Source organism: Dipodomys merriami, unplaced genomic scaffold (assembly GCF_024711535.1).
Source record: "Dipodomys merriami isolate MVZ:Mamm:240054 unplaced genomic scaffold, mDipMer1.0.p SCAF_2, whole genome shotgun sequence".
NCBI lineage: Eukaryota > Metazoa > Chordata > Mammalia > Rodentia > Heteromyidae > Dipodomys > Dipodomys merriami.
The window spans coordinates 40,601,650-40,614,191 of record NW_027203381.1 but is presented as its reverse complement, the minus strand read 5'-3'; the positions used below and the strand labels follow the sequence as shown (position 1 = coordinate 40,614,191).

At 37.1% G+C, this 12,542-nt stretch overlaps 1 protein-coding gene across 1 annotated transcript in view; it reads left to right on the top strand.

The window, feature by feature from the left end:
• Positions 1 to 12,542, top strand: part of Mib1 (MIB E3 ubiquitin protein ligase 1) — a 117,188-nt gene that overhangs the window by 42,376 nt on the left and 62,270 nt on the right. The window contains exons 7-8 of the mRNA XM_070029453.1: positions 5,683 to 5,866; positions 12,051 to 12,195. Of these exons, the coding sequence (XP_069885554.1) occupies positions 5,683 to 5,866; positions 12,051 to 12,195 (329 nt within the window). The remainder of the gene's footprint in view (positions 1 to 5,682; positions 5,867 to 12,050; positions 12,196 to 12,542) is intronic.

Genomic DNA, 12,542 nt, shown 5'->3' with positions numbered 1-12,542 from the left:
CAGAGGGGTTACAGTTACGGAAATCAGGTACAGAGTACATTTCTTTTTGGACAGTGTCACCTTCTCTCCCTCTCTCTCAGAAGTCAGTTCATTTTTTTTTTTTTTGTCGGTCGTGGGGCTTGAACTCTGGGCCTGCGCGCTGTCCCTCAGCTCTTAAGCCCAAGGCTAGTGCTCCACCGCTTGAACTACAGCGCCACTTCCAGTTCATTTTTTATTAGGGTCTAAGATAATTCAGTGGGGAAAAGAATAATTTTTTTTTCAACAAATGTCGTTGGGTCAAATGGACAGCTACATGTAAAAAAATGAAATTGGACCTTACCTTATACTATATGCCCTTATCAACTCCAAATTGATCATAGACTTAAATGTAAGAAATAAACTGTAAAACTCTTATAGCAAGACATAGGTGACATGGTTTTATTGACCTAATCCTAAAAGCAGAAGAAACTAAAGAAAAAGTAGACTGGATGTCATCAAACTGAAAGACTTTGTACTTCAAAGGAAACAAGTCAAAAAAGTCTAAAGACAGCTCATAAAATAGGAGAAAAATAACTTTGTGACTATTTTTTTTTTTTTTTTGGGTCTGGTCGTGGGGCCTGAACTCTGGGCCTGGGTGCTGTACCTCAGCTCTTCAGCTCAAGGCTAGCGCTCTACCACTTGAGCCACAGCGCCACTTCCGGCTTTTTTCTTTTTGCTTATGTGGTACTGAGGAATCAAACCCAGGGCCTCATGCATGCAAGGCAAGCGCTCTACCACTGAGCCACCTTCCCAGCCCCAACTTTGTGACTATTTAGACAACATAGCTAGAAAATACAAAGTTTTTTGGTTTTAATTTGTTACTGTGCCGGTAATAGGGTTTGGAGTTTGAACTCAGGGCCTGTGCTCTTGCTCAGCTTTTTTTACTCAGGCCTGGTACTTTACCACTAGAACCACATCTCTGGTTCTGGCTTTTTGCTGGTTGGAGATAGGAGTTTTTAGGGTTTGTCTTACTGGGCTGTCTTTGAACTGCTATCTTCACATCTGAGCCTTCTGAGCATTATAGGTGTCAGCCACTGGTGCCCAGCTAAAAATTCTTAAAATTAAAAAGTGAAAGGCAATACAGCTCAACAAAGGATTTGAGTAGACATTTTCCTAAGCAACTGTGGAGATGACCAGTAAGCCCAGTGTATTATAGCTAGGGATTCCATTAAAAATACACACTCTTACCTGTATAGATACTCTGAAGGCTGAGAGGCGTACCTGAGGATTGCTTGCAATTTTAAACCAACTCAGGGAAGAAAGTCTATAGACTCTTACCTCCAATTAACCATCCAAAAAAGCCAGAAAAGGAGCTGTGGATCAAGTTGTAGAGTGTTAGCCTTGAGCAAAAAAAGTACAATGCCCAGGTCCTAAGTTCAAGCACCAGGACTGGCACACACATACATACAAAAATACTGTAGACATGGTTTACACTGTAGAAACTTACTTTATTATGCTTACCTAAGCTAAAAGACAAAAGACCAAGATACTGTTACAGTTTATTTTTATTGAGACATTTTTCCTGGTATGTAGATGTCCATCTTATCACTTTGTGATATCTCATATAGCTTTTCCTCTGTGCATGATTACAGAGAGTTCTCTGGTTTCTCTTATAATGACACCAGTCTTGTCAGATTAGGACCCTATTCATATTACTCATTTAACCATATTACTTCCCTAGAGGCCCTCTCTAATACAGTTACATTGGGGATCAGGGGTTTCTTATATAAATTCTTTGAAAACATAGTTCTGTCTACAACACTCATAAAAAGATACTGAAGTCCATATCAGAACTACAGATCTCAGTGTGACTGAATCAAAGTGTAGAATCATTCAAGAGGGCTGGAATGAAAAAGCACATAATGAGTGTTGTTGAGGAAAATTGTTGAAGAAAAGTATTGCTGGAAAAATTGGAAATCAGTATATATATATGTATATGTATATATACACTGTGGAGTCACTTTGGAAAGTAGTCTGGAAGTTTCACATTGTGTTTATCAGAGTTACCATATCACTCAGCAATTCTGCTTTTAGGTGTATATATGTGTATATATATTTACATACACACACACACTCAGAATTAAAAACAGATATCCAAAAAATCATGTGCATGAGTCTTTGTAGAAGAATCATTCATGAGAGCAAGATTCAGAAAGAATTCAGATTGGGCTGGGAAGGTGGCTCAGTGGTAGAGCGCTTGCCTTGCATGCCTGAGACCCTGGGTTCGATTCCTCAGCACCACATAAGCAAAAAGAAAAAAGCCGGAAGTGGTGCTGTGGCTCAAGTGGTAGAGCGCTAAAAAAAAAGAAATCAGATTGTCCATTAGCTAGTAAGTGGATAAACAAAATGTGGTATTTCAGGAGTCTTTCATTTCCTATATGGGGAGCAAGAAATGCCTCTCTTTTTCATTTCTTCCTACTTTAACCCTGCTATATTAAAATAAAACCTTGTTAAAACTTTTTAAAGTGACAAATCCATACAGTGGGAATTAGTATCTGTCCATAAACTGGGATAAAGTACTGACATATACTGCAACATAAATGCATTTTGAAAACATAATGCTAAGGGGAAGAAGCCAGCCAGAAAAGGTCACAGACTATGTAATTTTATTTCTATAAAATGTCAAGAATAAGTCTGAAGGACCAAAGTATATTATTGAATACATAATGCCTCGGGAGAAGAATGACTGCTAATAGTTGGGTATCTTTTTAGAGGGAGTGAAAATAAAATTGGATAATGGTGATGGTTGCACAACTTTTTAAATAAACACTACTTTTTAATGAGTGAATTGTATGATATGTGAATTATATCTCAATAAAATTGAATTTGTTTTAAAAATTCTTAAGAATGTTTGATTAGCTTACATATTCTTTTTTTTTATTGTGAGAATACCGTACAGAGGAGTTACAATTACATGGGCAAGATTACGAGTATATTTCTTATCAAGCATTGAGCTTACATATTCTTATTAAATATTTTCTTGTTATTTGGGAATGTTAAATCTTATTACAGAATTTTTTGTTGCGCAAAATTCTTGGGTAGTATTTTTTTTTTTTTTTTTTTTGGTGCTAGTTCTGGGGCTTGAGAGCTTGTGTTCTCCTTCAGGTTTTTAGCTCATGGCTAGCATTCTACCACTTGAGCTATACCTACACTTTTGATGTTTGTCTGGTTAATTGGTGATATGAGTCTTACAGATATTTCATTTATGGCCAAAGATGCTGGACATATCTTAATATTTATTGGCCATGTTTACTTCTAAGAATCCTCTATTTAGTTCCTTTGCTCATTTGTCAATGTGGTTATTGATTCTTTGGGAATTTAGTTTTGTTTTTTTTTTTTTGGTCGTGGGGCTTGACCTCTGGGCCTGGGTGCTGTCCCTCAGCTCTTCAGCTCAAGGTGAGCACTGTACCAACTTGAGCTACAGTGCCACTTCTGGTTTTCTGGTTGTTTATTGGAGATAGGAGTCTCACGGTCTTTCCTGCCCTGGCTGGCTTTGAACCATGATCCTCAGATCTCAGCCTCCTGAGTAGTTTAGGATTACAGGCGTGAGCCACCAGTGCCTGGTTTGGAATTTAATTTCTTGAACTCTCCATATATCAAAGATCTCCCATTCTGTCGACTTTAAAATATGATTTTATTGTTATTATTAAGGTGTTATACAGAGGGGTTACCATTTCATAAGTCAGGTAATGAATATATTTACTTTTTTGGACAATGTTACCTCCTTCCTTTGCTTTCTCCCACTTTGCACCTCCTGTCATTTTCCACATTGTGTATACTGAATAGCATGATTGCATTTGTGCACCCTTTCTCTCTTTCTGTAGATTCTTTTTACCTTAGTGACGGTGTCCTTTACTGTGTAGAAACCTTTTAGTTTGATGCAATCCCATTTGTCAGTCAGTTCTCTCTCCTATTTGATGAGCCCTTGGAATTCTACCCAGGAAGTTCCTGCCTATGCTAATAAAGTTCTATGTTATACCTACACCTAGTTTCAAAGTTTCAAGACTTTTTCATTCAATGTAGCACCAAGGGAAGTGTTGTGTTATACATTGTGGCATATGTTGTTTGATGGCATAGATGTCATCATTAAAATGTTGGTTATGAAGAATAGAGCAGCATGGGGAAATGCTTATTTGTTATAGTAAAGAAATCAGAATCCAAATTGGCTTTAATAGAGTGATTATAATTCTGGAAAATAACCACACTTGGCAAATTAAAACTAGATAGCATTTTTATCCATGAGATTGGCAATAATATGAGGAAATGGTATAATTTGTAGAGCAGCTTGAGTCTGACAAGTGTTAATAATATATACTTTATTAAGTTGTTCTTTTAAGACTTTGGTAAAACATTGACTCTATGTAAAGAAACATATACATGCAAGGATATTCTTTATGGTATTTAAAAATATATTAAAAATTGTTTTTAAATAGTTGTACAAAGGAATTTCCTGTCGATTTATGAGTACAGTGTATCTTGATCATCTCACCTTCTTTATAGTATTGTATGTACTTGTGGAAATTTGAAAAATCTTTAAATGATAGACTATAGGAAATTAGCCAAATTAACTTGTGTATGCCCATGATATGGGGTATGATAGTCTGTAACTGTTAAATTGAATTAAGTAGATACATACTTCTGACATGGAAAAATCTTCCAAGGCATATTATCTGCAAAAAAAAGAAGTCACAAAACAGTGTCTCTGTATCTGTCTCTGCCTCTTTCTCTGCTTCTCTGTCTCTCTAAAAAGAATATCACTTTGTAGCTTATAAATCACTCAGTATCTTAATAGATCTGTAACGATTCACAGTAGAGCTTTAATAATAGTGATCTAGATGTACATGTGTGATAATGGCACTTTGATTTGTCATGTTTTTCAGATGTCTTTATTTTTAAACAGTGACCATTTATTAGTGGTATTAAATCCTCAGATCTCAGCCTCCTTAGTTGCTAAGAGCACAGGTGTCAGCAACTGGCACCTGGCTCATTTCTCTCATTTCTCAAATTCTATGATAAAATTATAAAATTGGGGGGGGGAAGGGAAGAAGTGGTAGGGGAAAAACAAAGGAGGAGATAACAATGCTCCATAGGAAATGTACTCATTACCTTACTCATGTAACTGTAACCCCTCTGTACAGTATTTTTACAATAAAAAACATATAGGGGCTGGAAAGGTGGCTCAGTGGTAGAGTGCTTGCCTTGCATGCATGAGGCCCTGGGTTCGATTCCTCAGCACCACATAAGCAGAAAAAACCGGAAGTGGTGCTGCGGTTCAAGTGGTAGTGCACTAGCCTTGAGCTGAAGAGCTGAGGGACAGTGCCCTGGCCCAGAGTTCAGGCCCCATGACCAACAAAAAATAAAAAAATAAAAAACATATAAAAAATTAGGGCCAGTTATGGTGATATACTCTTAAACCCAAGGAGTTGAAACAGGAGGATAATGAGCTTGATGCCAGTCTGAGCCGCATATTAAGTCCTACCTGAAAAAATAGTTTCTAAAATAGGAAAATTTACAGAAAGAAATAGCAAATGCTCAGAATGTAATTGCAAAGGGTTGGTTTACTCTTTTGATATGTCACAAGGTTTGTTCTCACTGTAATGATGAAGAAAGTACTAAAGTTAGGTAAACTTAACCATTTTTGAGTTTCAATTTTTGCTTTTATAGGTGGACCTTCAATCCTGCTGTTCTCACTAAAGCAAACATTGTCCGAAGTGGGGATGCTGTGCAGGGTGCAGAAGGAGGCACTTCACAGTTTCAAGTGGGGGATCTTGTACAAGTTTGTTATGATCTGGAAAGAATTAAACTTCTACAAAGAGGACATGGGGAATGGGCTGAAGCCATGCTTCCAGTAAGTACATATAAAATAATTTGGGCCTTGAAATATATTGTGCTTCACATTATTTTTAAAAATAAGTTAATTTTAGAAACCAGTTTGGTATGAATCTTCTTAGATTGCACTTTCCATTAGTGGGTAGGCATGCCTGTACCTTTTTTTAGTCAAGTTAGCCTGGGAGACATAGCAAAAAGGGCTCTGATAGTGATGTTAATGGGGAATGTAATGTGTTGTCAGGCAGCAGAGCTTTCCCTGTACTCACCCCTAGGTTGAGATAGAAACAGGTTCATTCAGTTCTAGCAGTGCTAGAGCATTGCAGTCTTACTGCTTCAGGGTCTAGCTCTCTGAAACTTACAGGTATGTATAATCAGTTCAACATGTACATTTTGTTAGGATTGCTTTTCTCCCAACAAGTGTGGTTGTTTGTTTTATTTATTCAATTTCAATACCTTTTCTACCAAATAATCAGTAACAATAAACAAACTTATTTTGCTGTGTTTATTCTGTCCTTCTTTTACTACCCTACATCTCTTTCTATCCCACCTTGTTTCTTCATCCTGGTAATACTTCCCTGATGCCTCATTCTGTATCCAATCCCCTTTTATCTTGCGTTGTCCTTCAGTTCGGTCTTCCATATTGCTCTATCCCTATTGATCTCAATTAGTTCAAGCTCTTGTCCTATCTACTCCCTGACTCCTGTTCCATTCATTGTCTGATTCCTGTCCCATGTACTTCTCTCATCTCTCCTATGTTGTCCAGTTCTTCTTTCCTGATAGTACCTCCTTTTTTTCCTATCCATCCCCTTTTTTTGTCCTAACTAGCTTCTTGTGTCCTGTCCAGTGTTTTCTTCCTGCCCTTTCTGTTTTGTCCCTCTATCTGTCCTTCCTGCCTGAGTAATACATAAAATATACTTGTTAGGATTTAGGAGTACAATAGTAAACAAAATGGAAACAAAAAGCACTCTTGCTACCTTACGTTCATTCAGAGACATTTCAATTTGCACATGTGCCCAAACATATATGTGTACACAAAAACTTTGTACTAGATAAGGCATTTTTACTTTTTAAATTTAAATTTAATTTTTTTTGGCCAGTCCTGGGACTTGAACTCAGGGCCTGGACACTGTCCCTAGGCTTCTTTTGCTCAAGGCTATTGCTCTACCACTTGAGCCACAGCACCACTTCTGGCTTGTTCTGTTTATGTGGTACTGAGGAATTGAACTCAGGGCTTCATGCATGCTAGGCAAGTACTCTGCCACTAAGTCACATACCCAATCCTAATTCTCTTTTTTTTTTTGTTGGTCGTGGGACTTAACTTGGGGCCTGGACACTGTCTGTGAGCTCTTTTGCTCAAGTCTAATGCTCTACCACTTTGAGCCACAGCATCACTTCTGGGTTTTTTTGATGGATAATTGGAGATAAGAATCTCATGGATTTTCTTGCCAGATTGGCTTTGAATCATGATCCTCAGATCTTAGCCTCCTGAGTAGCTAGGATTACAGGCATGTGCCATCAGCGTCTGGCTGGGAGTTTCATTTTAAAGGTGAGGAAATTAGAAACTAAGCATTTGAACTGGAACTTTCAGGCTGGATCTCTTGCCTAAGTAATTTTCTAGCATATTAAATTTTTTTTTTTTGTCTGGTCGTGGGACCTGAACTCTGGACCTGGCTGCTATCCCTCAGCTCTTCAGCTCAAGGCTAGAGGTCTACCACTTGAGCCACAGCACCACTTCTGGCTTTTTTCTTTTTGCTTATGTGGTGCTGAGGAATCGAACCCAGGGCCTCATGCATGCAAGGCAAGTGCTCTACCACTGAGCCACCTTCCCAGCCCTAGCATATTAAATTTTATATAAACAAAACCTCTAGATAATTGCTGAAATCCAGGAGAGAGATTCCTTATAGAAATAGGCAACTAGAATAATATATCTAGAAAAGCCACAAACATCAATAAGGCATATGAGATAGAGTATGCCTTTTGAACCCTCAAATATAAATGAGTGGAGAGAAATCACTGGTATAATTTGTGGGTCCAAATCAGTCTGTTCAGCAACATTGAGAATTAATAGGGTATCTGATAGATCTGAGAACAAGAGGATATTTTGGCTACCATGGTAGCTAATGAAATAGCAACTGAACCCTAAGGGCACTAGCAGACTCGAGTTTGGGCTGAGAGCAATATGTCTCTGCTAAGGTTAAAGGGACTGGAGTGGCTGAGGCCTCTTAAACTCAAAATTTATCAGGTTCTCCAGGGAGAACCTTGCATCAAGGAAAAACTGATGAAAATAGATACAAAATTGAGTAAAACAGAAAAAACAAAGAAAAAGAAATGAGATAATCTATAAAAGGCAAGAATTATGGTTGAATCTCTGTACAGTTATTGAAAAAAAAGATTGAAGAACAGAATAACTTCTCTACAGACAATGAATATGTTAGAAACTAAAATCAAAGAATTCAATATGAACTAAGAAATTAAGAAAATGGCAAATTGTTATTTCTAGTTGAAATAATCATTACAAGTGAGGTGATAGACCTTAGAAAAGAATTAAAAAGGGAAAAAAGATCATTTCAGAAGTGGGCTGGTGATGTAGCTCAGTGGTAGATAGAGCACTTGGCCTAACATGCTCAAGGCCCTGGGTTCAATACTTAACACTGAGGAAAAAGAAAAAGAAAATGAAGACTAAGCTGGAATTACATAATGCATTAAGAAGAATAGAAGGTGAAAATAGGAAAACATTTTTAATAAACTAGGATAAAAATATTCTATAGAAGGTGACAAATATAGAAGGTGACTTCATGTACACTAGTAGTAGCCCTTGCAAAAAGCACAAACAAGCACTGAAACAATTGTTTTTTGTTTTTTTTTTTAATGTTAGGTTTAAACTTAAGGCATTTAGCACGGTAGGCAAGTATACTGCCACCAAACCCTAATGTTTGTAATTTCAGAAAAATGTTCTTGAAGTGAAAAAAGATGATAAACTTTAAAAGTAGGGCAAAAATATACCCTGAAAAACTGACTTAAGATTAGTGGGACACTGTGAAGACAATGGAATCTTCAAGGACAGGAAAAATTATTTGGATCTCTAGGAAAACATCAAACTATTGGTATGAAAGGAAAGAAAATAATTTTGCAGTTAAAAAAAAATCTGGCTGGATGCAAGTGGTGCACGCTGTAATCCTAGCTACAAAGGAGGCTGAGAATTGAGGTTTGTGGTTTGAAGCTAGCCAAGGGCAGGAAAGCCCATGAGACTTTTATTACCAATCAACTACTCAGAAAAAAAAAAACAGAAATGATGCAGTAGCTCAAGTGGTAAGTGCTAGCTTTGAGCACACTGAGTCTCAGGGACAGTGCCAGGCCCTGAGATCAAGCCCCAGGACTGGCAAAAATAAAAACAACAACAATTTGAGTTAAGTATTTCATGCCAGGAAACAATGAAATAGCTTTTTGTTGTTTAAGATGCTTAATTAAGGAAAGTAAAATAAAAAAAGCTGAAGATTATATATGTGATACTCAAATATGAAGGCTCCAAATTGTTATGAATATAAAAGAAAGTAGAGAATCTTGTTCCTTTCTGAGTAGTCTACTAAAGAATGAGTTTCAGGCAACCAAGATGAGTAGAGAGATATCAGATGATCATGAAATATGTATTTATTTATTAGTTGAATTAAGATTAAACAGTTACAAAGGAGAAGAAATAGGCCAGGCACTAGTGGCTCATTCAGGAAGTATCTAGGCAGGTGAAATCTGAGGAGCACTGTTTTGAGCTTGGCCAGGCAGAAAAGTTCAAGAGTCTCTATTTCCAATTACTCACTGCAGATGTGGTTCAAGTGCTAGAGTGCAAGCTGTGAGTGAAAAAGCCAAACATTTTTAAACATAGGAGCTCCAGATCCTGAGTTCAAGCCTCTGTACCTGCCCACACACATATAAACACACACAAAAGGAAAAGGGATAGTATGATTATGTGTTCTAACAATGTAAAGTGTGACCATCAAAAATCGAATAGAAAGAGCATAAAAAAAGCTTACTAGGCTGGCTGTTTGCTTTTTAGTTACGATAACTGTCATGAAATACTCCTAAGTGAAAATATTAAGAGGATAAAGGAGACACATGAATGACTAATTTTAATATTGCCCGTACTAGGAAACCATCAGATTTATAGACTCTTGTGTATTAAAAAATTTTTTTGTACTGGTTCCAGGGCTTGGACTCAGGGCCTCACACTGTCACTTGACAATTTGAGCCTCATCTCCAGTCTGGCATTTTGCTACTTGACTGGAGATCTTTCTATGTATACCTTCTACAGGGCTTAGGAGTCCATGTGTGCACCACTATACTCAGCTTACTTGACTTTAATTGGAGATAAGTGTCTTGGTTGTTTGCCTGGATGGCTTTGAACCAGGAGCCTCAGATCTCAGTCTCTTGAGTAGCTAGATTTGTAGGTAACTAGGATTTGAAGTTTGTCTCATCAGTGCCCAGGCTGACAACTTCTTGCCTAGGCTGGCCTTTAATCATAGCTGTCCCAGTCTCCACCTTTTTGAATAGCTGAAATTACAGGCATTTATGAATACTTATATGTACTCACAAAGCATATTACTATGTATTTTAAGAACAAGGCCAAAATGAAGACGTGAGATTACACATATACATGTGATTATGTACATACACATATATATTTACTTTTGTATAGATATTAGTGTAAATATAACCATTAGAACAATAGAAGTTTAATTATGTGGTAATTCTGTTATCCCATTGACTTTAAATTACAGTTTGGGAAAGGAGAATCAGATATAATCAACAATTTAATTTGGAAATGGTTGAACTTATTTTATCTTAACAAAATTTGTATTTTTTTTTGAATTTCTCACTCTGTCCATGAAAAGACGTAGAAACCAAAATTCTAGTGAGAGTATTCATTGCCCAAGTTATGGACTGCCCTGTTTTTAGTAAAGAATCAAGGTGCTTTGGAAAAGCGACCAATTGTAGCTCTTTAGGAAGTGAAGACAAGAACTCATACTAGATAGCAAAGAAGCTACTAGCGATTTCTAGAGTCAGGTTAAACGAACAAACAGCTTCCTTGATTCTTGCTATATACAAAGGACAGAGGAACCTGTTCAACTGTATCACTTACCCAAATTCAGATCATAAGAAATCTTATAGGGGGCTGGGAAGGTGGCTCAGTGGTAGAGCGCTTGCCTTGCATGCATGAGGCCCTGGGTTTGATTCCTCAGCACCACATAAGCAAAAAGAAAAAAGCCAGAAGTGGCGCTGTGGCTCAAGTGGTAGAGCGCTAGCCTTGAGCTGAAGAGCTGAGGAACAGCGCCCAGGCCCAGAGTTCAGGCCCCACGACCGGACCCCCCCCCCCCAAAAAAAAAAAAGAAATCTTATAGGTCAAAAAATTATGTTTCTTTTTTTTCCCTATAAACTAGGATTTGAAGTTTGTCTCATGCTTGTCATAGTCTTTTGGACTATTTTACTCAGGCTGGCTTTGAACTGCAGACCTCTGGATCACATCCTCTAAGTAGCTAGGATTACAGGTGTGAGCTTTTGGTGCCTAAGTAGTGCTTGTGATTTTTGACCAGGCTAGTCTGGGAACCCAGTTATCATATCTTCCTCTGCCTTACTGTGGCTAGCTTCACCATACCCAAAGCCTCATGAACTTTTTTGCTCTGGTTGGCCTCAAACTGTGTCCTCTCATCTCTGTCTGTGTATAGCTGGGATTGCAGACATGACTCATCTGATCCATTTATGCATAATACTCTATATCTAACTTTTGATTTGGAAACAAGGTAATTCTAAAAACAATTTTAACATAGAAGTAAATATAAACCATTTAAGGTAGTGTTTTTTTTGTTTTTGTTAGAAATCAGATTTCCTTTTTGAGGCCATATCGATCATGGGTTGTAGACTACTTTTAGTTGCAAGTTCTCAAGTTATATCTGTATGTTCAAAAAAGTGTTGAATATGAAAATGAATTCTGTTAACTTTTATGAATAAGGTAGGTTTTATCATACTTGTAGTATATTAAAATAATTTCAAAAGGTAATCTTCAAAGTTTAGAACCAACAAATAACCTATTTGAACATGGCTAAATCTGTGAAATGCTCTAAAACTAAGAAGTAAAACTAACACTTAAAAATTGATGGTTGGTTTTATGGCTATATTCCTTACACTTGGAAATATGAATCTTAATTTTTTTTAAGACTTTAGGTAAAGTTGGCCGAGTACAACAGATTTATTCAGACAGTGATTTAAAAGTAGAAGTTTGTGGAACATCTTGGACATATAATCCAGCAGCAGTTTCCAAGGTGGCATCTGCAGGATCAGCCATTAGCAATGCATCTGGTGGTATGTTTTATATTTTTAAAATCTCTTTTTGTATTGTTTATATCACAACCTTTGCTAATTTTCCTATTCTTAGAAACAGATAATCTTGTTGGCTTTCTTTCAGATTATATAGACTTTCTTAAATATTGACCACCTTGTAAACCACTCCCTCTCTCATTCCATTCCATTCCATTCCATTCCATAGTCAGAATATTTCTTTTCTGTGAAAGAAATTACCTGCTTAGCTACTTTGCTTTGTCTTTATTTCCAACATTTTTTTCTTCTTACCACCTAATAAGAGTTACAATTTCCAGGTTGGAAATCATGCTCAAATGTCATCTTGCTGGGTGCTTGGGTAGAATTGTTCC